The sequence below is a fragment of the Anolis carolinensis genome, chromosome 4 (genome assembly GCF_035594765.1).
Source record: "Anolis carolinensis isolate JA03-04 chromosome 4, rAnoCar3.1.pri, whole genome shotgun sequence".
NCBI lineage: Eukaryota > Metazoa > Chordata > Lepidosauria > Squamata > Dactyloidae > Anolis > Anolis carolinensis.
Genome location: NC_085844.1, coordinates 213,027,856 through 213,055,142, shown reverse-complemented (window position 1 = coordinate 213,055,142; position 27,287 = coordinate 213,027,856). Strand labels below are relative to the sequence as shown.

The following is a 27,287-nucleotide window of genomic DNA, read 5'->3' as shown; positions in this document are numbered from 1 at the left end:
AAGACCACATGTACATTATTTTGTTCTAGCTTTGTTCTAAGAGCTCGAAAATCATTTGTGATCTTTTGAAAGGTATGCCTAGCCGTATCATTGATTCCTACATGAATCAACATGGTGGTGGTGGTGGGGGGGGGGGGGGTGATGGGGCTTTAGGAGCCTGGTGAGCCTCTGAGTGACATGGTGTATTTTTGCCCCCGGGAAGCAGCATGTTTTTTGAGCCATCCCATCCTGTCTGGAAATGATGGCTTCCGTTCCTCTAAGGAGAGAGTCACCTACTACCAAGACCTGTTTCCTTTGAGGATTGACAGGGTCTCTTTTGGGCAAGATAGTGTGTAGGTCCGCTGAAAAGTGTTCCTGTTGAAGTGGATTGTGTAGGTGTAAAGTGATGTCCTCCTCCTCGACATCCCCAGTGCATTCGTCAAAAACAATCCATTGAGATGCATCAAAGACATCCTTCTCCTAAGGGTGTTCCTGTTGCTCCTGGTCTACGATTGGGGATGGAACATCTGCATGATTGTGTAAGTGTGAATGTGGTAATGCATCGTCCCCGTCAGGACTATCCCCCACGCATTGATCAAAAGTGGCCCACTGAGTGGTATCTAAGTAACTGTAGTCCTCCACAAGATGTGTTTCCTGATCAGATGTTAGTGGTGTAAGAATTTGGAATCTGTTGTGTAAGTCAAGCTGAGCAGAAGAATTCTGCGGAGCCTGCCTGGTCCTTTGTCTCATTCTACGGGTGACCTCCTTCCAAGCCTGAGGGTTGTCTACATTTGAGTTGATCTCCCCATAAAGTTCCTGATCATGGTAGCATTGGTGTGATGTGGGTTGCGTATCTAGAACAGTGTGTTGTGCAGTGTCCAAGAAGAGCGCGAGTTCCTGAATGTCCTTAAGGGTCTTAATACGGTCCTCAAGTTGTTGGATCCTCTGCTCCATCAGAGTCATCTGTTTACACTTGGTGCAGATGTAGTTGAGTAGTTGTTGTGCAAAGAAGCTAAATATGCCACAACTTGTGCATATGATGGCAAGTTTTTGCTTTTGTTCCATCTCTTGATGAGTGAAGTTACCAAGCAGGATCCTTATAGTGTGCATTTTTGGGCAGACCGCTATCCACCTCCCTGTGTATGTGTTTTTAATGATGTTTTTTTAATTGATTGTACTGTAACAATAACAATGTGTTTAGTGTAGGGGTGGTTTTTAATGCAATCTTAGACAGGACTTACCTAAAGCAAGGAGCAGAGCTGACTTCTTGCCTCCTCACTTCTGTGTGAACCCACTGCCACTTGAGTTCAGCCTCTGGCTCGGACAGCTTCAACAGGAAGCCTAATAATTCCTTATGTGCAAGAATGATTAATCTCTTTACACTGAAACAGAACTCTGTTTCCCCTCACTTTCTTTTCACCACTGGTTTATCACAAAGTTGGCAATGCCTCTTGTCTTTCCTGCCAAACAGGATACCATTGGATATTCCACTATGAAAATTAATTGGAACATTTTGGTAAAAGGGATATACTGGAGGAGGGGAATGGCACCTTAAATTATTTTTAGATGATATTGTGAATCTCTTGCTTTTTCTTGCTTTTTCATTAGTTCTTTGGAGGACCAAGCAAGTAACCCCAGCAGCAGTAATAGCAGCCAGGACTCTCTGCATAAAGGCTCCAGGAGGAAAGGCATAAAATCTTCTATTGGACGCTTGTTTGGAAAAAAAGAGAAAGGTCGCTTGATCCAGCTGAGCAGAGACGGTGCGACTGGGCAAGGTTTCTGATGCTTTCGGCTTCCTCTGAAGCAGTGCTGTGGAGTCTCAAGCCATGGGGCCAACAACCAGTTTGGATATTAGGCTGAAAGATATTCTCTATTCTTCCTGTGAAGATCAAATTCTGACCTTCCAGATGTTACTAGACTGCAGCTTCTAGCAAATCTGACAACTGGTTAGGGCCCATGGGAACTGTAGTCTAACAATTTCTGGAAGGTCTCTGGTTGTCCTCTGCTCTAGAAGAAAGTTATCCTTCCACAAGTTTTTTTAGGTTGGAAAAATGTAGAAGCCATCGGTAATAAGATCAGTAGCTGAGATTTTAGTTACATCTGTTTCCCTCATTTTTAAAAAGCTGTTGATACTGTTGTTGAATATGTTAATATAAATTTGTTATGCCATGCAGGGGGACGTTTATAAATGACACAGAACAAAAGGGGAAGGAAAGAAATAGAGGTTGTGTAATTAGTGTGCTTGGTGAATGAAGATGGAAAGCAGGTTACTGCAGAATCGTAACAGAGATCCATAAAAAGCACTAAAACCAAACAGTGCAATCCAAAAGAATCTAGACCATTTAAATAATGTGCAAATTATTCGGGTATTTTTTTTAGCCTACATGAATTTCCTTTAAGAATTTGAGATGAGAAGATGGGAAGAGCAATCTATATATATATATATAAAAGAGTGATGGCATCACGGCGACCCACAAAACAACAAAACTACAGGCCCCCCAACCTCTAAATTTGACAACACAACCCATCATCCACGGCTCTAGGTTGATACAACAAAAAGAAAAGAAAAATAAAGTCCTAATTAGAGAGAGAGGAATAATTGCTTTTATCCAATTGCTGCCAGTTAGAAGGCTAAGCTCCTCCAACTTGGTTTCCTAGCAACCCAATAAAAAATAATAAAAAACACAAAAAAAATTTAAAACACTAAAAAATTAATACAATAAAATACTATAATAACAGAAAATAACTAAAAATAATACAAGAAAATAATAAAATATAAAAAATAAAAAGATAACTTACAATAAAATTAATTTAAAAAATTACAAATAACGTCAAATAAAAATTACACAACAATTTTTAACCAATACCACCACCACTTTGCCACAGCAACGCGTGGCCGGGCACAGCTAGTGCATAATAAAATGGCTGGTGGTCAGTCGAAACAGATTGAGAACAACATAGCTGAAGACACAGAGGTAGAAACACATGAACTAATGAAAGGATGAATCTGATGAACATACTGATTCAGATTCTTAGTCCTATATTGAAGTGCCAGAAATAGAAGAAGTAGGTTACTTTTTTCTTACCCTGACTCTAGAAGGAGTTGTATGAATATCCGGCAGATGTCTAACGGATTTACTGTTACAATCTACCTTCTTATGGACCTAAAATATACTCAAAGCGGATGCTGTGTCATTGAGCAAGTCAAGAGCATGCAAACTTTAAAAAGTATGAAGAGGGCAGTTGTTGCAGGATCTAAGAGAGGGTGTTTATTTGTTTAATTAATTAATGCAGTCCTTCCTGCATATTCTTTTTATGTGATGGTCATTTGAGAATGAATGAGATGAGTTATATAAGGCTGTGAATGGTGAGTGCCTAAGTAGGCAATAGTGATGCTGGAGAATGTAGTAGGGTAATATGTCAGGATTCTTGACCATAGTAATAGAATGTGGCCAAAAGGAACCACTGGAAGACCCAGAAGCAGGACAAAAGTGTTTCTGGGGAGGAGAGAAACAGAGTCAAGGAGAAAGGAACTATATGAAGAGATATTCGGGGGGAAAACCCAAATGCCATCATGTGGAAGGATGGCTGATAAAGTCCATGAAAAGGTTGCAAATAGTTTAGAACAGTGTGGTCCTATCTTTTTTTAAAATAATTTTTATTAAGTATTTTTGCATACAGGTTTAAAATAGTGGGGTTCAAAAATGGGAGAGGGAAATAGGGGGGTAGGGATGAGGGGGTGGGGCTGGGAGCGAGGATATAGAAGAGGGGGGGAGGAAAAAGGGGAAAGGAAGAGAAACAAAAGCAGAGGGGGTGGGTTTTAGGAGGGGGGAGGGGGCTAGAGAGAGTTTCGGGAAAGTCGTTTGAGACTTTGGATGTCAGAGAGTAGTCCCGTTGTGGTGTCGGCTATTCCATGGGTAACTGTCCCTTTGGGTGGGGGAGTCCCCCCACCCAAAGTGTGGTCCAACCTTTAGTTACCCAAGGGCCAATCAAACTTTGGTATAGGAATGTGAGGGCCAGAGACATTCCAAAAAGAAAATGAATTACATAATTAATATTGAATTACATAATTAAATATAAATATTGAATTACAGTAAGAAAGGCAAGGGCCAACAAAAATGAATTGGACCACACTGGTTTAGAATATTGATAATTGACTGCATTAGATAATTCAGATTATTTTTAGATGTAAGATTTTTCAAAATATGTATGGGAAATAAATAAATAAAAATATGGGCAGAGCTTTTGTGGGTCACTGGGGAGCCCTACTCTAATTATTTGTTATGTTTCCCAGTTATGCTAACAGATTCAGAGATCAATATACAGGACACTCTTGGTCTTGGCAAGTTAGGAGCTCAAGCAGAGAAAGATCGCCGGCTCAAGAAAAAGTGAGTTTGCATTTTCTAGCATTCCTTGTAAATATGTAAAGTGAGCTCTTGATATCCATTCATCCATGCATGAGACCATGCATTTATACCAACATCTGTGGATGTTCACGTCCCATTATATATATTGGAGTAGTAAGATAATGCTCCTGATATAAAATGGCAAAATCAAGGTTTGCTTTTTGGAATGTTTTTTAATATCCACAAGTTGTAGATGATTGAATCCATGGATACAGAATCTGTGGATATGGAGGACTGACTGTATTTGTATTTATGTATTTATTTTATTTTGCTGTACTGGCCACAGAATTTTTGCAGGTTTGTGGTAGAGGATTCTTGGAAGTATTCTAGTTAAAATCCTCATATCATATGGGACACCAGCAAGCTTTAGCAGCCGATATGACTCCGGCTGCTGATTGTTTAATGTCTTTGGGATCTCAAATCAGAATTCCTCTTCTTACCAAGGAATTTTTATGTTTTTGATGAGCCCCAGGGATAATTAATGCTGAATAGAGATACTAATTGAAGATTAATTTGAATATAATATTTGGAAGACCTCAAAGAGGAATGTTCTGAGCTTCATATTCTCTACTTTTTTAGTAATGCCATCTCTCTATAGTAATAGAATTTCTTATCAGTAGGTTAGGTATCACTTAACACTACAGCTAACCAAGTTATGCTTCTTCCAGAATGATTCTGAGGGACCTGTCAGGTAATACAAAACAGTGAATGTTTCTTCTTCAGTAGTGTACTTGCACTAGGCTAAGAACTAGACATCCCAGTACAATGTCTGACACCCAGAGGCTTCTTTTTGTGTAGGAGCTGATCTCAAGGGCGCTATGATTCTGTGATCCCCTGCCTCCTTCACCTTCATTGTGCTCCTCAGCCAACTTTGCCAAAGCTGAGACATAAACAAAGGGCTCTTTAACCCCTGCCTTGGTTTCTTGCTTTCTGCAGCTTTCTGCTCACTCCTGTGTTATAAACCAACATGTGTATGGTCTTTCTCAAATCAAGTGTCTAAAGGACGGCTTATCAATATCTCTGTTGTTAATTATTTTGGAAAATAGTATTTTAAAGAGCATCTCAGATTATGAGTGGCACCATTGTTATGTCACACTCTTGCTACATTTACAGTATGGTTCTTATTAGAAATTAGTTTCTGAGCACAACATTACATCCAGAATGGTGCCTATAGCACAATATATTTTGTTTGTATTGTAGACATGGGCTAGCCTGCTACAACAACCTTTTAAATGTAGCTATTTTTCTTTTTAAAACATGGCAAATGGCATTGGATGAGTACTGAAATGTTTACTGTAAACTGGTGAAATACATTGCTTGCAAAGAAATTGTTATGTTATCAGTTATTACTTATCCTTCTAGACATGAGCTTTTGGAAGATGCTCGAAGAAGGGGCATTCCCTTTGCTCAATGGGATGGCCCAACAGTAGTCTCCTGGTTGGAGGTGAGGCTGTCTCAGAATTACTTGAAATTACTGGCATCTAATAGGGCCAAGTACTAGGGATTGCATACATTTTATTGAAGGTGGGGGCAGTTTCACTACATCTGCTGTTTTATGCCCAAGAAAGATATTTGCTCCACAAGGAAGCAAAGCAGAGATCAACCTCTGGTTTTACTACCTTCTTAAATTACTGGTAAGCATACTCTAGAGAGCTGTGAGCTTCCATTTTGGTCATAGGGATCACTTTCTACCATATAATCTGCCCTGAACACACAGGTCTTCTAGCAGGCCTTGTTTCACTTGGGCAGAACTAGGCTGCCAACTGCTAACCAGAGAACTTTTTATTTCCTATATTGTGCATGCTTTAGATCAGGGGTCCCCAAACTAAGGCCCGAGGGCCGGATGCAGCCCTCCAAGGTCATTTACCTGGCCCCCGCCCTCAGTTTTATAATATATTTTTATATCATGTTTAATAATATAATATATTGTATATACATATCATATTGATAATATTATAATGTTATACAATATAATACTAATAATAATACCATATAATATTAATTATATGTTATTTATTACATATAATATTACAGTATAGTGGTATAATTCAATATAGTAATATATAATGCTAATATTGTGCTATGCTAATAATATAATATATTGTATGTACATACAGCTGCTCCGAGTCCCCTTCGGTGTGAAAAGGGCGGGATATAAATGCAATAAATAAATATAGTAAATGAATAAATAAATAATTTTAGACTTAGGCTCGCCCAAAGTCTGAAATGACTTGAAGGCACACAACAACAACAATTTTAATTAACTGGCCAGAAGCAGGCCCATACTTCCCATTGAAATCCTGATAGGTTTATGTTAGTTACAATTGTTTTCATTTTTAAATATTATATTGTTGTTTCATTGTTGTTGTTGGTTTGCACTACAAATAGGACATGTGCAATGTGCATAGGAATTTGTTTGTTTGTTTTTTTCAAATGATAGTTCATCCCCTCCACAGTCTGAAGGATTGTGGACCGGCCCTCTGCTTTAAAAGTTTGAGGACCCCTGATCTAGATGTCTTCTGCAGGTCACTTGCCTTACCTATGGTCCTATGAGACCATCTAGATGGCCTTTGAGGATCCCTTTCCTTACCTATGGTTTAATGAGATTGTCTAGATGGCCTTTGGGGGTCCATTTCCTTACCTATGGTCTTGTGAAACCATCTAGATGGTCTTAGAGGGTCCCTTTCCTTATCTATGGTCTTTTGATTGCCTTATGAGATCATTTAAATGGCCTTTGAGGGCCTTTCCTTACCTATGGTCTTATGAGACCATCTAGATGGTCTTTGGAGGTCTCTTTGTTTACCTGTGGTCTTATGAAACCATCTAGATGGCCTTTGGGGGCCCCTTTCTTTACCTATGGTCTTATGAAACTATCTAGAAGGTCTTTGAGGGTCCCTTTCCTTACCAGTGGTCTTATGAGACCATCTAGATGGTCTTTGGAGGTCTCTTTGCTTATGAGATCGTCTAAGATCAGGGGTCCCCAAACTAAGGCCCATAGGCCGGATGTGGCCCTCCAAGGTCATTTACCTGGCCTCTGTCCTAAACTTTAGACTTAGGGTTGACCTAAGTCTGAAATGACTTAAAGGCACACAACAACAACAATCCTAATTGTGGACTATTTCATCATAGTCCGGCCCCCCAACAGTCTGAGGGACTGTGAATCGGCCCTCCACTTTAAAAGTTTGAGGACCACCGCTTTAGATGATCTTACTGACTGTTTGGATTATTTATAGATACACATGTATCAAATGTACATAAAAGTAAAACAAAATTATCATCAGTTTAAATAATAGTCCTATATTTAGATATAACATTTTTATGAAGCCTAGAAAAATTATAAAGCATCATTATTTGGACTATTACAATAATTTGTGTAATTAATTCAGTTTAAATACTGCCTATTTGTGTGCCCTTGCTCAATCTGCTGCAGTTTGTAATCCTAGACATATACATTACCATTTGTTACTGGTAAAGATTAAGAACTTTGCCAATGATGTGCTATTCTTTCCTGTTATTGACAAATTCTTTTAACTTCTCCAAAATAATAAAATCTGACAATATATGCTCAATAAATCAATATATAAATAATTTTTTGCAGTTCCTTCAGTATTGTGAACTTTCTTAAAATATACAGTATGACCCCCGTACTCACAGGACCATTGCCTACAGTTTCACTTACCCACATATGACAAAATATGTCCTCTGTTGGAATCTTCTAGGTCCTCCAGATGCCTCTATGATATTCTTTTGCTGCAAGATACCATAGAGCAGTGATTCTCACCCTGTGGGTCCCAAGATGTTTTGGCCTTCAACTCCCAGAAATCCTAACAGCTGGTATACTGGCTGGGATTTCTGGGAGTTGTAGGCCAAATCGCCTGAGGACCCACAGGTTGAGAGCCACTGCCATAGAGGGTCACTAGAGAACCTATCCAATTCCTAAAAAGTATATCTCTAGATCCTGCAACGAGACTCTATGTTAATGTTTGGTGGAAGTCATTCATTTCAACAGGATTCATGCACAGTTTTCTGTCTCCATTGTAAGTTCAGGAATATGTCTCCTGCAGAGATGGGTGTTGCACTGTATTTTTTGACCAACTTCATTTGAGCTAAATGTCAACAGTTCAATATTATACTCTTAAATTAAATCAACATGTTCTCCACTTTATATAAAGGGTTAAATCATAGCGATTTGCCCAAGTTCCCATCTATGCCACCAAATATGATTGCAAGTACACATTTATTTCTTCATTTTATTTACTTCAGTCAGTTCTAACAGGTGTAATATGAACATAATTTAATTATTTTGCAATAGAGCCCCTATCCATGCTTACTTAGAAGTAAGTACCATTAAGACTTACAGACTTATTTTTCCCAAAATAGATAAAAAAATTAATAGCTCAATGGTAGAGCAGTTCTATTAAGGCTAATAGCTATCTGATCCAATGATAATGTCATTAAACTATTAATGTTTCGGATACTTTGTTTTAACAGAATCTAAGTCAAAGTGCTTTTATGTTTTATGATCCTAAGGCAAACCTATTATGGGTTTTTCTTGGCAAAGATTTGTTCAGGAAAGGTTTTCCTTTCTGTGACTTAAGCTTGGTCTCCGTAGTCATAGCCCAACATTCAAACCACTAGAACATGCTAACTCTTTGCCTTGGGGTACCCATTGGATAATATCCATGATAAATAATGCATTTTTCCTGTGACTATAAAAATTTGAATTGATGTTTAAAGTGTTATTTGCTTTAATATATAATAGCATAGTTGGGCATTTATATTGCCTTATCTAGTTTTTCAAATAGGAAAAAATGAATGGTGTGTGTCGAACTGATTAATGAAAATGCTTGCTATTTACTCTACCACACTTCATCACATAATAGTCAGCACTGCATAATAGTCACAGCTTCCTTTTTAGGGTCCCAGTTTTGCTATTTACTGATTCCTTGCAAAATGGTAGCACTCCCTGGCGGTGTGCCTGCCCCTTGGAGCTTCCGGAGTTTTCAGCCAAGGGAAGCCCCCGTAGCTCTCTTTGGCAGGCACGTGGCCTCACTCACCCACCCGTAAGGCTGCTGGAAAAAGAGCTACAAGATCTTCTTCAGCTGGTGGCATCTCAGGGAGGCCTCACAGCCCTTTATAGGGGATGCATGGGCAGATGAGCCTTCACCTGCCCACACACCTGTCAGCAAGAGCTATGGGGGTCACTCGGCTGGCAGGTAGCCGAGGCAAGCTCTGTAGCTGCAAAAAAACCCAAAAAACAAAAAAACAAAAAAAAACAACCAAAAAAAACCAAAAACCCTTTGTGTAATAGTCACACTGCCGTTTTCCTGAGAAAAGGGGGAGAAAATGCAACTATTATGTGATGAAATACGGTGTTTCATTTTCAACACTGCCCTTGCTTTGGATTAGTGAAGACAGCTGCAAATAGAAATATTCTTATAGTATAGCTTTTGTCTCTCCTCTTGAGACTATAGCTAACATGAGCTCTGTTGTGTGAAAATGTGAGTGACTGAAGATGTAAAGACATATTCATTTATGGCCTCTTATGTTGTAGCTTTGGGTAGGCATGCCTGCCTGGTATGTCGCAGCATGCAGAGCCAATGTGAAGAGTGGTGCTATAATGTCTGCCTTGTCGGATACAGAGATACAGAGAGAGATTGGCATTAGCAATGCACTTCACCGATTGAAGTTGCGCCTTGCAATTCAGGAAATGGTGTCACTTACAAGCCCATCAGCTCCACCCACCTCGAGGACAGTAAGTACTTCATATGATTACCAAGGTAGTCTTTCCATCCTTATTTCATGCTAAAAGGTTGCTATTCCCAATCAATACCAATGGTGATCAACCAAACCCAAAGTCAGAAAGGTTTGCTGAAACACAGAACTGCAGATTTTTAGTTCGAATGCAGAGTTCTGTTCAGCACTTTGTGTACCTCTTGAGAGAATATGAAAAGAAGCCCAAACTTGTTTCAAATAAATTGAATATTTGCGCCACTAATATGAGACAGAGTTTTTACTTGATTTATTCCGTCTAACACTCTGGTACTGTGATCAGTGGGAGTCACCTGTACCAAGTTGGGTTGGTTATCTTTGGGAAACAATTGGTTCTCCCAGCAGTTCAGTTCTGACTTTCCTCTGGGTTCCTTGTTATTTGTCAGAAGAGTCAGCAGGCAAAAGCAAGTATGCACATATTTTTTTTCCCTCCATCTTCTGGAGGAGCAAGGTCACAATATGAGACAAGTAGACATCTGTCGGAGGTGCGTTGAATGCGATTTTCCTGCTTCTTGGCAGGGAGTTGGACTGGTTGGCCCATGAGGTCTCTTCCAACTCTATCATTCTATGATTCTATGAAATGTTGGACTTGAAGAAACCCGATTGAAAGTTGAGCATGAAGAAAATAAGCTACAGTTATAGAGCTCTTAATAGGACTAACAGAACTTCTAATCAGTTCCATTCATATTGCTGTGGGAGATAAATTTCCTTTATTTCATGCACTGTAGGTTTTTTTTAACCTTTAAAAACCTTTTGTTAGGAACTCAGGACATTGCTCTTTAATAATATAAATTGCGAATGGCCTTTCATGGTGTGGTCTCATTGCTACAACACAGAAAACTGTGTCCAGATTAGGGTTCGGCTCGAATCCTGTTTCATCTGTTTCGTTCGTGGTTTTGTACCGTTCGTCCATTGGGATTGCACAGAATGGTACAACCTCAGAGGAACAAATCAAACAGTGAAATGAATGGCAGAGGGGAATGGTAACCATTCCCCTCTGCTGATTTTTGTTGCTTGGCTGTAGGCCCTGGCTTGCAGCGCCTTCAGCCAAGTGCTGGGCGCTTGATGCTCGTAGGCCCTGCCTGCTGGGCCTACGAGCATCAAGCGCCCAATGTCTCGTAGGACTGGCTCGCAGGGCCTACAGTCGAGTGCCAAACATAGGCCCGGCAGCCAGGGCTTATGAGCATTGAGCGCTTGATTGCAGGCCTTGGCTATGGGGGCTACCATCGACCGCTCGATGGTAGGCCCTGCGAGCTGGGCCTACAATCATCAAGCACTCATTGTCTCGTAGGTCCAGTTTGCAGGGCTTGCCACTTTGCTGCCCAAGGCCAGAAAAAATTTTTTCTGGACCTTGGACAGAAAAGCCCATTTGTATAGGCACCCATTTCTGTCGGTGGCAGACAGAAACAGAAATGGGGCCATACGAATAGAACAAACAGAAACGATAAGTAATTTTATACAAATGCACAACCCTAGTCCAGATGAGTGTCAGGTTGAAATGTTTACTGATAATTCCTTCCTCTTTTCTCCATCGATTCATATTCCCTGCTTCCCATGCCCACTCTTGACCAGTCGTCTGGAAATGTCTGGGTGACACACGAAGAAATGGAAACACTGTCAACCTCAACCAAAACGGCAAGTGTTTTCTTTGTATTGTTTTCTCTTTCATAACTTGTATTTCAAGCCCTTACTAGCACATGCTCATAAAATTTACATGGGAAATCATTATACATCTATTCAAACTAGAATCCTTTTTATATAATATATCTACAATATATGTTTTGGTAATATGAGGCTGGCTCATATTAATTGTTTGGTACTAGTACTGTCAGTTGATGAATCTGTTAGTGTTCGGGAGCCATAATAATAGCTAATTAAAGCTTTCTTTGGAAAATCATGAAAAGGCAAAAATACAAATTATTGAAATAATAAACAGATGTGAACTTTTTCTATAAGATCAAAATGACCACCCTGTGTCCATGCTGACTGCCTTGTTCTAGTGAAAACTTTGTTATTCATTGTCTGAGTACTGGGTGGCTTGTGGCTGTGAAGTTTGCCCATCCAATATTTGGCTTGATATTTTTTGAACTAGTGCAGATTTGTTCCTCTTGTTTAAGTACATGTAAGTACCTTGTATGGCAAGTTCCCTAGCCCACACAGGTATATAAGTACAAAATATTCACCTGTTAGATTATGGCAATTTGCTATTCATTGACTATTCATTTAATTGTATGGTAGAGATCTTCCTTGTGAGACTAGCATGATTATTTTGTCTGATTACGTGCAAGGCCTTTGCTTTTGTCTGATTATCAGCCCCTGTATTTGACTTTGCCTGTTATTTTGTTGACATGCTGCATTGTTACATATAGGACACTGAGGAGGGCAGTTGGGCACAGGTGAGACTTCTGCATTATATTGTGTTTTGTTTATCGTATTTAGGAACACAAAACTATGAGAACTGGTTGAGCTTGGCAAACTTGAGTTGAGCTGTGGCATTCAGATCACCTGAATTTTTCGAATACTTGAAGAAATTCCTGAATCTGTATCAGTGGGTGACCCTTGAAAACAGATGCAGAATACTCTTAAGCTGTCTTAAACTTCCTTTCTGGGTAATAATACCTGTTATAGTTTCCAAATGTAAAAAAAGTAATCACAATACAGGAATTGATAACTAATTTCTTTTAAGGTGATAAAACCTCTAGGTCTTATCAACCACATGATTCTATTAGCACTACAGTATTGCAAAATATAGACAACTACTTCTGTTTCTTTTCATAATTTTAGCAGGCATTGTTCTCAGCTCTTCCCAATCTTCCTTTGGAACAAATGTCTGTAGCCTTATTCTTCTATTTTTCTATTTAGATGGTTACATTGTTTGTTAAAGTCCTATCTGTGTGACTAGGGATCACTGTTTCTTTGGCTTTCACATGTTGATTCTCTTCTACTGGAAATGGGAAAGCAAATAGAATGATGCTAGATTTAACATTATTTACTTTAACATCTGTGCTTTTCAATATAGGACAAAGCCTTCAGATGTTGATACTTGATTGGCTGTTACTGCCAAATGTGCAGGTATCACTGTAAGGTGGTTTGCTGTATTACTCCTTGTAAAACTGTGGTATATATCAGCCCAAGGTACTGAAAATGAAGCCCACATGCGCTCTATTTTCAGGATGGCATAGGGAGCAATCCGCCATGGATGAGTTTTTGCCACATGCCAGCTGGATTGCTGGAGTCCACATCCATTTTTCATTTTATCTGTTGGGACCCCTTGCCTTCTCTGACAGTTTTCTGCTAGCCAACAAGACATGTGTACATCTTCTGTTGTAATTAAAATGCTTGAAACGTACAATAACTTACATGATGGCGATGTTCAGTTCAGGCAAGCAGCTGATGTTCCATTCACTGCCACTATGAGAATCAGCTCCTCTAATCCCTTAGGACCTAGATGTACATGTTATATAGTTATCACATCTAAAATGAGTCTATTTTGTAGATTTTATAGAGTGTCACATAACATTTGATGGGAACAGCTTTGCAATCACCAGTTGTATGTCAAAAAATATCAGATCTGACAACAATTGGTTTCAGTTTAACTATCCCAGAGTAGATGACGATCAAAGCACTTTCTTAGTATACTGCCTGACTTAATACTTGTGATGATTTCTGCGCATAATCATATGGATTATGAACAGGAATAGTCATTTTTTCCTAATCCAAGACATAAATCTACTGTGGATTGGATACATTCAATTTCTGAATCCAATTTTTGAGATATCCAGTTAATATTCTGTTAGTGCTTCTGACTGTTATGTGTTTTATTTTTTTTTAACTTTTGCAGACACTGGCATATGGAGACATGAACCATGAGTGGATAGGGAATGAATGGCTTCCTAGCCTAGGTCTCCCTCAGTATCGCAGCTATTTCATGGAGTGTCTTGTAGATGCACGGATGTTGGATCATCTGACTAAGAAAGACCTTCGGGTGCACCTGAAGATGGTGGACAGTTTCCATCGGTAAAGATTTTTTTTAGGACATATGTTTCATGTACAAATACGTGAAAGGAAGTCATAGGGAGGAGGGAGCAAGCTTGTTTTCTGCTGCCCTGCAGACTAGGACACGGAACAATGGCTTCAAACTACAGGAAAGGAGATTCCTCCTGAACATCAGGAAGAACTTCCTCACTGTGAGAGCTGTTCGACAGTGAAACTCTCTCCCCCGGGCTGTGGTGGAGGCTCCTTCTTTGGAGGCCATCTGTCGGGGGTGCTTTGAATGCGATTTCCTGCTTCTTAGCGGGGGGTTGGACTGGATGGCCCATGAGGTCTCTTCCAACTGTACTGTTCTATGATTCTATGTTTCTATGATCTAACTGTATTAGGAAGACAAATCATTTGCCTCGTTTGCCTGTTTTTAAAATATTTTTTCTCTCTCCAGTCTGAATTGATATCACTTAAATTATTTTAATCAGTCTCACAGGCATGATGTAGAGCCTGTTAGAAACAAGTTAATTGTACTGTTTCTAGAAGTACAACTAATTCAAGATTAATGAGATTAATTGAATCAGTAGCATATTTTTTTCCGCAGACTAAAAATCAACAACATTGTGGAAGTGAAGGTGATTTGAAAATCAGTTGATATCGAAGACTTTTCCCTCTCAGCATTATTGAAGGACAGAACAACACAGTGATTTAAGATTGTTACACTACATTGCTCAAGTCATGTTTCAAATTGAACATGACTCTTTAATATGAAATGCTTTGGAATAAGTGTTGCATCATATTGTTGCAGAACAAGCCTGCAGTATGGTATTATGTGCTTGAAGAGGCTGAACTATGATAGAAAGGAGTTGGAGAGGAGGCGGGAAGAAAGCCAGCATGAAATCAAAGGTAAATAACAATAACACTTATTGCACATTGAAAAACAATAATGTCATAAAATGTAACTATTCATGCCACTTCTTGAAATGGATTCAGTGCTGTTTACAAAATGAACATTTGCAGTTGTAGTGATAGAATATTAATATCTCATTTAAATCATTCTAGAAAATTTTTAGTCACTGATTTTTCATTAAGAATTTCCTGAGTATATAATTTTAATCAAAAGTCAGAATGTTATTACCTGAATGAACTACTGTTTTGCTCCTTTTCTCCAAGGCCTCTTTTTTTGTTATGTCATGCTCAATTGTTCTTTTTAAAAAATTGAAGATTGATGCCTTGGAATGCAAAATATTTCCAGAAGTTGTTTTCATTAGAGAGCCAATCTCAAAGTAGAACTTCAGTTGATAGCTTCTTACCCTAGAACCAGTTGTGCCAAGTTTCTTTGGAAATACAAAAGTAGAGATTTGTGGTCTGGGATTATAAACCATTTTTAAAATGTGTAATTGCTTGTTGATAAGTAAATAAAGAAAATCTTCCTGATTATGTAGGCTGTCTGTGTAATGATAGCGTATTTTGCCACTTTAGCCTATCTGATTGTTCTTCCTCAAAATATCTCCTTAACATTTGAAGCTAGGCAACTGTGATCCAATAACAGGCTCTGTATATTGAATAGTGTTTCCAACAAAGTTTGCTTGGCACAAATTGTGATTTATCTTCTGTGCCGAGTGAAAGTTGTTGACTTGTTTTGATTACTCCCTTCTCTGTTCTGCTCTCTGGTTTGCTTTTCCCTGGACTATCTTCAGGTATTGCTAAATACTTAAATTTGTCTCTGATACTGAATAAATGAGTGTGTATAGACTGCAGAGGTCGAGCAGTCTTATTTTCTTAGTAATATGTTTATGAAAATCATATGAGCTGTTTATTTACATGGTGTGTGGACTGTCATTCCTGATTATATTACAGGTGTCAATGAATATATATACAATATGTTTTTTATTTTCATATTAGGAAATTTATCGAAACTTAATTGTTCTCAGTGATACATGTATTTGTCCTGAATATATGATTTCACTGTCTTCTAGATGTGTTAGTTTGGACCAATGATCAAGTAATTCACTGGATTCAATCTATTGGGCTTAGAGAGTATGCCAACAACATTGTTGAGAGTGGGGTCCATGGAGCGCTTATAGCTTTGGATGAAAATTTTGATTATAATAGTCTGGCTCTTGTGTTACAAATACCAACTCAAAACACTCAGGTAGGAAGAAATATTTGTGCAGAAGTTTTTCGAATGAAGGTTTTATATTCCTGTCTAAATATGTAATATGTAAATGAGACAGTTCCTATAAATTTGTTTTATAATACTCAATTCCTACTATACAAATCACCTGCTTTCCATTAATTTAGCCCCACCCTTTACCACCCAGGCAGTTCCCTAATTTTACTCAGGCGTCTCACTCCTTTCCCCACCTTCTCAAAACCCCTCTCTGTTTATTTTCCTTTGTTCACAATTGGACAGACTAGGTCAAATTTACCTTCCTTCCTTCCTTCCTTCCTTCCTTCCTTCCTTCCTTCCTTCCTTCCTTCCTTCCTTCCTTCCTTCCTTCCTTCCTTTCTGTCACATAGCTTATTTCAGTTGCACAATCAGAGACATTAATATTTCCTCTGTTCACCAGGCTCCCCACCTCCCAGTAAAAAGAGGTAGGAAAATAAGGCACTGAGGCACTATAAATGGGCAGTTGTCCAAACATCAGCCGCTCTCACATCTGCTAGGGCCACATAAAGGGCACTTCTATTGCCCTCTATGAGTCACCAAGTTCTTCTCCAAGAATCTATGCCTACAAAGCAACAGGCTGAGCAGCAAGTTTTCCAACTGACAGTATGTTTGAGGGCCACCTTCTTATTTCCATTTTGATTTTCAAAATTCTATTTTTTCATTAAACAATTACATAATAGTATTATAGAATTTTAAAATAAATCATATCCTTGTGAGTATCTTAGTCTTTTTGTCAACCTCCCCCTCCAAAAGCACATTGTATAATATTATCTAACTAAGAACTGCTAGCCAGTGGAGCTTACTTCGTAATAAACAGGTTGAGTTTGTACTTTCAACCTACCTTATCTGGCTTCAGGACCACATGTATAGTGTTTTTCTTTCCAATTTCTTTCTTTCTTTTGTTGAAAAGTTCAGACCTGTTTGACTGGTGAGATTTCAACTACCACAAAGTAAAGAAATGAGCATAAAAACAGACAAGGTATATTTTTTCATTTGCAGTATCAATAATTAAACTACCTCTGGAAGGAGCGAGAGGAAGTAACACCTGTTTTTTTCCTGCCAGCTGTCTGCAGACATGGGTGGTGGTGGCAACACTTGCTCATTACCATCATTGCGGCTGCTTTGCTTTCCCAGCCTCCGTTTTTCCTAGGCCTTCTCTGTACTGCCCTTGTGGAGGAAACTGAAGAAATGATATTGATCAAACATGTCACCACACCTTGGAACCTGCTAGGAATGCAAAGCTTATTGGAAACAAAAAATTTGCCCCTTTTTCTCTGACTCCCACGTTTAGATTTGAACCTAAAATTGAAAGTGATCACCTTTTCTCTGATTTTTCACTCTTTTCCAGTCCTCCAATTATGATAGAAAATGGCAATTCCTCTTTCCTTGCCTGTTTGACTCTTACCAGTGAAACAGGTCAGAACATTTTTTAAATTACTGAATGGATTATCTATGAAGTATTTCATTTTGTTTCTGAAATTAAATGACCCTCTCCTGTTTGCTCACTGAAAACTCAGCCACAAACAACAACAACAACAACAACAACAACAACTTTATTCTTATATCCCGCCACCATTTCCCCAAATGGACTCGAGGCAGGCCCAACAGAAACAGAAATCAAATATAGCACAAATTAAAAATATTACATATAAATAATTAAAACAATAAAACCAACAGTAGACATCCAAAAAACATAAGTACAACAATAACCATCAACCAGAATACAATTCATTCTTATTTGTTTCAATGATGCTTATAATTGACTCTCACCATGTCTTATTAAATGGAAAGTCCAGATTCAGAGTTGTTTGTAAATAAGTCACATAATAAGTGAGATATGTCACATTGGAGCTGCAACAGTTTTCAGCAAAGAATTTAGGATTTAATCTTACTAGTAGTTTGGTGATGTTGCTAGTCTTGTGGTTGCATCAGGGTTTTTTTTTAAATGGATTACTGGTTTTGGCTTATCTAATATTATTTCCAGGCACGACAGGTGATGGAGAGAGAATTTAACAACCTACTTGCCTTGGGCACTGACAGGAGGCTTGATGATGTGAGTACAAAGTACTATCCTCTGACTAAATCATGCTGGGAATTTGACAAATACTGGGCTCATTCAATCAGCTAAGAAACATGAAACAAACGGAATACTGGAAATAGGACTGGGCTTGCATTTCTCTTCTTTGAAGGAACAGCACCTTGCCAAATTTCTGAGTAGGAAAAGTGAGAATGGATATGCTAAGCAAGGGGGATTCCAGGTTGCAAACAAGCATGGCTCCTCTATTACAAAACTGTGTGGTGAGGAAGATTTTTACAAGAGAAGTCATCTCTACATTTCTTGTGAAAGAAAGAATTGGTGTTAAACAGAACCTATGCTGTTTGCTTTGCTTTTCTAAGATGCAAAAGAATTCTTTATGTCATAAATGAGGGCATTAACCCCAGCCAGCCTATTTTTCTTTTTGGAAATATTAAATAAATAAAACATCCCTGCGTTGATGTCCTTGTGTTAGTTTTAGCTTTCACCTCTTTCAGTTAAAAGGGATTAAAATCTCAGCAGACATATGATTTTGCATACATTTACATTTAATCTACTACTCAAAAGATACAAAATCTGAATCTGTGGACTATGGAGTATACTCCGTAAGAAGTAGTAGCAATTGTATGATTTTAAAATGATCTGGACAAAGCTCTGAAGACCAGTGATGTTGGAGACACTTCTGACCAGCTGGGACCTCATAGCCTCCCTTTATAATTTCTTCTGTGAATCTAATCCCATGAGATGTGGAGCTCCTGTCAAGAATGCAATAAAATGTCCTACTATTGAAACAGAAGCAAGTTTTCATGCTAATCTGTGGAGTGAAACCGTTTGTATACTTTGTGAATCAATGCCACACTGCTTGATGTACCAAAGTTTTTTTTTGTATAGTTAGTCAATAAATATAATCACTGGACTTGACATATATTGAAGGGTTTCTTTAACTTCAGAATCTGTAAACACTTTGCTATAGATGCCAAATCTATCTGAGTGAAAAAAAAATCATGTCAACACAGTTCTTATGAAGCCTAATGGAGAGATGAATGTGAGGATGTAGAGACATGGTGCCTTCTGGATTATTAAGAAGAATCTTAGCTCAAGAATCTAAATGTCAAACTATATATGACTAGCTCAGCCCAACACAAACCATGTAGAATTATTTTGTGTCTGTAATCTTGGTGGAAATCGGTGGCTTGAGCAAAAAGGGCATGCCTTCCTGAGTGGGATCCATATTTTAGAGTAATTTTAAAATTAATTTTATTGCATTACTGAAAACAAAAGATCATAACAGCAAGCAGCTATTCTATTTTTTGTATGTGAAGTTATCCTGCCACTATAATGAGCTTTGGGGCAGAACGCTGTAAGGCAATTGCGAAAGATAAAGGTATAGCCTCCTGACAGGCTACATTGTTGTGACTAGAAGAGGTAGAATGACACTTCTAGTTTCATAATCCATTTTAAAAGTGGCTTATTTTCAGCAATTATCTGGGAGGTTGTAGAGTAGAAAGTAGTGGGGTACAAGGAAGACTAAATCATAATACGTTTAAAGCCATTGGGGTAGTTTGAGTCAGATATTGGACAGCATTTTTTTTAAAAAAAATTGTTTAGAAGATGGGGATTTGGGAAAACTTCTGGGAAGCTTTAGGTGTCATAAAATGTCATCCTGGGTGGTGTACTTTCCCCACCCTGATCCACCAAATATCAAACAAGCAGCTGCGAATAAGTTTCTGTGGAAATGCTAGAGACCTAATAATATTTCACATATGGCACATTTTCCAACATAGGTTTGTGAGAGGTGGGAATGAAAGATGTACATGAAAATATCTACCGTGTTTCCCCGAAAATAAGACAGTGTCTTATATTAATTTTTGCTCCCAAAGATGCTCTAGGTCTTATTTTCAGGGGATGTCTTATTTTTCCATGAAAAAGTATTCACATTTATTGTTGAACAAAAAAAAAAGAACGTTTATTATATACTGTACAGTAGTTGTCATCACAAACCAGCATAACCAGACAAACTGTGAATCCTATCAAAAATTTCTTGTTACTACCATTATTTCCATGTTTAACACTCTATGGTAGGTACATTTACTGATCCTGCATGCTCTGGTGTTCTGTTCGGCGGGCATGCTTCCAAACAAAAACTTTGCTAGGTCTTACTTTCAGGGGAGGCCTTATATTTAGCAATTCAGCAAAACCTCTACTAGGTCTTATTTTCTGGGGATGTCTTATTTTAGGGGAAACAGGGTATGTTTTGTCACAGTTACACATCTTTGGAAAATTCTGCCTATTGGCTTCTAAACACTTATATCCCAGTGGTAAAAACACACTAATAACATTGATTTCTCTTTATAAAACCCGGCCACTTTTTATCTTAACTGAACTGCTTCAGTCAGGTTTATGGTAGAGTGGACTACTTTTATTTTCCTACACCAAGTTTAAAAAGTTATATATGAAACAAGCTGGAGGGTAGGGAGCAAATGGTCTGTAAAGGGACAGAAAAAGAAACAGCATGTTCACTTCTTCATTAAATAGTGAGGTTTCTGTCAGCGTAATGCAATGGATTCTGTGACATCAAATCTTTTGAGTTAGTGATATACAGGTAAGTACAATGGCTTAATGGAATTTACAGTATTGGTAGGTATCTTTACAAATAATGTATGGAAGCGTCTATAGGAATGGAAGTTGATATTCTGACGGATGGTCACAGAGTGAGCAATGGTACCATTAGCACAAAAAGAGTACATTTATATAAAATAGTTTAATTTCAACCTGCTTTCTCATCACCAGTTTTATTTTCTTTTTGGTTCCAGCTTTTAAACATTGTTATTTTCCTCAGAAAAATTCTACAGTAGTATGTTGTCTTTTTTGTGAACACTCTAAAAGCATTGCTGAAGGGCTAATATATGAGTTTTAGAATAAATAATGAAGCCTAAGTGTGAACAATATGAATTAAAAACTCAGTCCACTATATTGCAGTTAATTTTTATGTCACTGCAATGGGTGAAATATAGTTGGCGAATCGGTGTAGAAACAGAATGGGCAGTAAAATTAAGAAATTTTCTTAATGTCATAATTATATCTACACCAGCTGTTAGTGGGTTCTTCCTGGCTTAAAAAGGAAATAGAAAAAGTTCTAAGTTAGGCTAAGACATGAGTGGCAGCAGGATGTATTGTGCTTTCAAAGTCTATTAAGTTTCCTATGGCAATGACTGGCATGTTTCTCCACAACACTTGTTTGACGTGTAACTAGAGATGAATCCCAGATTCATTTGTTTGTAATGTTCTTAAGGCATGTACACCATGGGGAGCGTCTTCAAGAAATCTAAAAAATGATCCAATCCATTTTATTGCTCTGCATCTGGATTCCCCACTGTCCAAACTTCTCTAACATGTTTCTGTATTCTGAAATCTTAGAACAGGAAGACACTCGGGGAACATGTAGGAGAGAGGTGTGCAAAGTGTATCCCGTGGGCTACATGTGCCCTCCAGAGCCCAGTGGAGATATTTTAAAAAATGGTCAAAAATGCCCAAATGTCTCCACATTGGAGGACCTTTCCACCAATTTGTCCAAAATATAATCTAAGTGGCGTGGGGGCATTTCCACTAAATGGGGGTAGGGTGGAGTGACCGTTTGAACCATTTGATTCATGAAAAGCCTTTTTAAAAACAACATGAGCTGGAAGTGTCTTCCACTCATTTCTGTTGTTAAAAAGAAATCTCTCCCAGGTCTACTATGGAGCAGGAAAGCTTTTTTAAAAATTGTGAAAATGTCCTTATACATTCCAATGGTTCTCAGTCTTTGGTCCTTCAAAGACTTCAGCTTCCAGATGCCTTTCAAAGAATGGCTGTCAAAACAAGTCAAAAATAACAAAATTAAACAAAAATGCTCCAAAAGTGGTTCCAGACAAATATTTTATCACATCATTCCCCAGTGTCATTTACTGAATTTTACAGGAACTAAAAACAACACGATTCTCTATTTATATTTGCACCCTTTCTTTCGCCACTGCTGTGGCATTTTCCTTATTATGAGAAATCCATTAAGATGTAAAGGTTGAATAAGTTGCACAGTGTTTCCTTTGGAAACTTACTTGAGTTGCAACAGTACAATTAATATACTAAGGTCGTCTTTCTAAAAGGAAAGAGGGAAAGAAACAGCAGTAGGTGACTGGTTAATAAAGTAGTAAGCAAGCTCCACTCAAGCCACTGAAATCTGAAGGTTTTCACATAACAACAGATGACCATCAGAGAAGTAGGAAGATGGATTTCCCTGGGCAGAAAAGCTCTCATCCCAAGCACTTTGGAACACTCAGGAAGCTTTCTGCTGTTTATCACATTACTTGTACAGGCACAAATTGGGACAATAAAATAATAATAATAATAATAATAATAATAATAATAATAATAATAATAATAATAATACACTTGAGAAGTGTCCAACGTGTGATCTAATACAACAACCAGCAGAGTGTCTGCTGTGGACTCATCTTGTTGTGTTTTAAATAATGATAATGATAATAATAATAATAATAATAATAATAATAATAATAATAATAATAATAATAATAATAATTGTTGTTGTTTTATTTCTTACCCGCCTCTTCTCATGGTTCGAATCTGGTTACAGAATAATTAAAACACATGAACATTGCAAAAACATCACAAATACACATATTAAAACGTATTTCTATAAAAGCTACATATTAAAACATATTTCTATAAAATACATATTAAAATACACAAACTAGAGATTAAACAAAGGACGCACATTTAAAACTTATGCTTAAAGACTGATGGCCCATCAGTGATCAATTCTCAGGAAATTAAGAAAGGAAATAGCCATTTCATTCTAAGCAGCTGATTGTTTTTAATTTTTAATTTTTTATCCTAGTTTATATTATTAAAACAAGTGTTTTCCTACTCAATTCTTTAAAAGCAGCTTACTTCAAAAGAAACACTTTGCGAGTACATTGAGCCTTTTGTAGCTGCTGGAGTTTGGTTCCAGAACCCTGCATGGAGACCAAAATCCATGGTTGCCCATGTTCCGTCATATATGGTGGCAAATAAGATGATATCCCTTATAAAACACGGCAAAATCAACATATGGTTTTTGGATGAAAAAAAAATCAATTTCAAGCTGTAAATGGTTACATCCATAAATACAGAATCCATGGATGTGGAGGGACAACTGTACATTTGAGCATCCCCTTCTGACCACTTTTTCTCAGAATATTACTGTTTTTACTTTCTGTTTTAGTCTGTGTGTGAGTATGTGCCTTTAAGTTGCTTATCAACTTACAGTGACTTCATGAATCTCACAGGGTTTTTAAGGCAAGGAATACTCAGAAGTGGTTTTGTCAGTCCCTGCCTCTGAAACATTTGGATTAGAAATGTAAAACAATCATAAAAATGGCAGCATATTTGCTACTGCTGACTTATGCAGCAGAACAAACACTCAAACCCACACTTTTAAAATGTAAAGCATTTTTCTGCGTTCTTCATCCAGAAAAACATTAAAAACATCTTACATATGAGGGTTGAATGAAAAGTAATGCCTCCACCTTCGTAACTCCTCAACAGATGGCAGTACTGGTATGCGGCAGGTACTGGCTTGTTCAGTAGACTCTCCTCTACAGTTGTATTTGGCGAGAAGTCTTAGCATTGAACGGTTGTGTTGTTAAAGTGCAAAGTATGGAACCCTGCGCAGACGGTCGGTCAATGCGACTTAAGCAACGTGCAGTCATTGAATTCTTGACAGCAGAAGGTGTCACTCCAAAGGAGATTCATCAGAGAATGCAAGCTGTTCATGGTGATTGTGTTGATGTGAGTACTGTGCGTCGTTGGGCGAGTAAGTTTAAAGATGTTGAGGTGGGAACATCTGACTTGCATGACAAAGAGCTGGATGTTCTGTGACAGCAACCACAGAGTTTCACAAGCAAAAGTTTGACAAATTGATTCAGGATGATCGTCATATCACTCAGAAATTTCAAGCATAATCGACATTTCACAAGAACGTGTGGGTCACATTATTGCTTTGCTTGGCTATGGGAAGATGGGTACTGTGAGATGTTGGTTGCGGAAACAGAGTGTCAACTTCTTCCGTGATGGCTTCAGGAAACTGGTTCATCGTTGCCAGAAATGTATCCAATTGTCTGGTGATTATGTGGAAAAGTGAATAATGGTAGTTAAAGAGCACGTTCTAAGGATTATTTCTGCATTTGATGTATTAAAATATTCCCATCCAAACCCAAGTAACAAAGGTGGAGGCATTATTTTTCATTCAAACCCTTGGTATAATCAACAAGAAACACAGTCTTTGCCTCCAGTTTTACACTCTCAGACCTAGTGTGGAAAACATGAAGCTACTGCCACCAATGTGCTGGACTTCTGAGAAACCTGTTGGGGATGTTCTCCTATCCATGAGAAATTTAATTAAAATCCTTTCTCAGTTTCTCATTTCTTGAACATGGTTGAGAAATTTAAGAGTCCATTTATTCACCCAACTCCAAACAGCAGGAGAATGTAACACACTTATATTGGCATTGAATTTTGCCAGACTGTGAGCTGCCCTGAATCCCTTCGGGTGAGAAGGGCGGGATAGAAATGATGGAAATAAACACTAAAAATCATACTCCTACAAAACTGCATTTAATAACCAGCAAAACACAATAAAGCAGCAAAAACATCTGGGTAGGTTATAAAAGATTTCTGAAGTAAAAATATTTTGAAGCATACTCAGAAATTGAAAGGAGTGTAACTAGCTTGATCCCTTGTGAGAGAATTCCACGACTCTGCCATCATTATAGAGCATAGGTTCTGAATCTGTGGTCCATGAATCCCTACAGAGTCCATGAGTGGGCTTTAGGATGTCTCTAAGCTGAACATAAAAGAAGGAACTATTATGTGTTTATCCTGTTACTTTGAAAACTGGGAAAAATTTTGTTTCGGACGGGGTCCATCGATCTAGGTTGCTGATATCCTGATCATACCATTTTGGACTATTCTTCAGCATCTGTTAAGATTGAGGGCATTTGGGTGAATATCAATTATGATATTGTTAAGGTTGGGACCTGTGTGGCAGCCTGGATTCCATTTCAAAGAAGCAAAACTGCATTGGCTAACCATCAGAACAAAAAATGGTCTTAACGGTTGCCAATGTTTTGATTCCTTTGTATAGTTTTCTCGATCATAGAACAACATTCATATGTTCTGCCTATTGAGCCTCGGTGGCACAATGGGTTAAAACCTTGTGCTGGCTGAACTGTGGACCTGAAGGTTGGGTTGCTGACCTGAAGGTTGCTAGTTTGAATCCGCGAGACAGATTGATCTGTCAGCTCTAGCTTGCGGGGACATGAGAGAAGCCTCCCAGCTAACACATCTGGGCGTCCCCTGGGCAACGTCTCTGTAGACGGCCAATACTCTCACACCAGAAGCAACTTGCAGTATGTTCTCAAGTTGCTTTTGACACAATAAAAAATATTCTGCTTGGCATGCTTAAATTAACAATGCAACAAAGTAAGTGACAGCAACCACAATTAGCCCTCCATAGTTACTGGAATTAGGGGGCACAGGATCCCTGCAAAAGTGAAAAATAGTTAACACAAAAAATGATATTTTTGTTACCTAGAAGAACATCTCTCTAGGAATCTGTAGGTCCTCCAGAGAGAGCATTTAATCAAATCAGTTAATAATCAAATCTGCAAAAAGCAAACTCGAAAATGTGGAGGGCTGACTAGTATGAAAATTAAATCCTCTAAATTAAATTGATTGGCTTCTTAGAAAATCTGATCTCATAGGTACTATAAGACTTATCAGATCACTCTTTTAAGTCAAGGGAAAGAATGAGCTTTTCTTTTTAAAAAATCATATAAATGTGTAAGACTTGAGCTCCGTGAGTATTTCTTGAGAGGTATATGCAAAGATTCTTCCAACAAGGAGATGAATTGTTTCAAGATGAATTCTTAGTCTTAAGAATTTTTTCCCTTGGTCAGTTTTGTCTGATAGCAAGTGTGTGGAATTTAGGGGAATTAGTTGTGTGCCTTCTAGGTCCTAGACATGTTTATGGAAATTGATATTTTGATTCCCAAAGCCTACTACCATGTGTCTAGAAACCACTTCTTTCTAGACATGTGGTAGGAGGGAGAAGGATTTTTTGTTTAAGATGTTAGCTCCTTATATATTGAATTCGTAGGAGTAGATTTTTAAAAATCATTTGCTCTGTTTTGCTTCTGAATGTGAATCTTTGCCCTTCATGCTTAAATGATTGTTTTACCCAATACCTGCCCCCCACTGCAGTCCAATATGTCCTGTTTAGAGTACATATTAAACATGGGTTAAGGTGGATAAATGAAGCAGTCATGCAGTCTCTCAATTTTTGAACACAAAAGAGTTTACAAATAGTCTTCTGGATGATTATTTCTGGTTTCTTCTAAGATGTCCTGCTATCTTCTACTGCAGTTCTGAGACATCCAAGCCCATCAACTGCCTACGGGAGAGATTTCTAATATCCTGATGCATCTTCGTACTACCTAAGAAACTAGCCTCAGACAGTTCTGTAAAATGAAAATGGGCGATAGAGTTGCAAACATAACAATGTTTACAAGAGATGAGCCATTTCTTACTGCCTGCAAACTTGCCCATTTTGTCGTCTGCAGTAAAAGCATAGTTGATATATTTACTTTTCACTGTCATGCACCTGATTCTAGAACTTTGGCAGAAACGACATTGAAATTATTCAACATTTATGAGCAGAGCAAATGTGGGGAGGCTACTTTAGAAAAATGACATTTTTCAGGAGTGGGGCTCACAATAGGAAAAGCAGTAACACTGCTTATTTCATTCCTAAATTTATTTTTCTCTTCAGCTGTTCTGCAATCCTTCAAGGGCATTTTGGAAGAGAATAACAGCTGCCACAAACAAAAAAGTGGCAAATATTTTT

General features: G+C 38.1%; 1 protein-coding gene across 9 annotated transcripts in view; it reads left to right on the top strand.

The window, feature by feature from the left end:
• ppfia4 (PTPRF interacting protein alpha 4) overlaps positions 1-27,287 on the top strand; it is a 173,250-nt gene that overhangs the window by 131,163 nt on the left and 14,800 nt on the right. For 4 of the 9 annotated variants that reach the window (XM_062979707.1, XM_062979704.1, XM_062979703.1 and 1 more), the window contains 10 exons: positions 1,588-1,754; positions 4,274-4,367; positions 5,748-5,829; positions 9,940-10,140; positions 11,730-11,792; positions 12,527-12,553; positions 13,999-14,174; positions 14,947-15,044; positions 16,118-16,293; positions 18,296-18,364. In XM_062979707.1, the coding sequence (XP_062835777.1) occupies positions 1,588-1,754; positions 4,274-4,367; positions 5,748-5,829; positions 9,940-10,140; positions 11,730-11,792; positions 12,527-12,553; positions 13,999-14,174; positions 14,947-15,044; positions 16,118-16,293; positions 18,296-18,364 (1,153 nt within the window). Of the gene's footprint in view, positions 1-1,587; positions 1,755-4,273; positions 4,368-5,747; positions 5,830-9,939; positions 10,141-11,729; positions 11,793-12,526; positions 12,554-12,596; positions 12,766-13,998; positions 14,175-14,742; positions 14,885-14,946; positions 15,045-16,117; positions 16,294-18,295; positions 18,365-27,287 lie in introns of those variants that run through there. The other 5 variants (XM_062979706.1, XM_062979711.1, XM_062979705.1 and 2 more) reach the window with 4 other exon arrangements.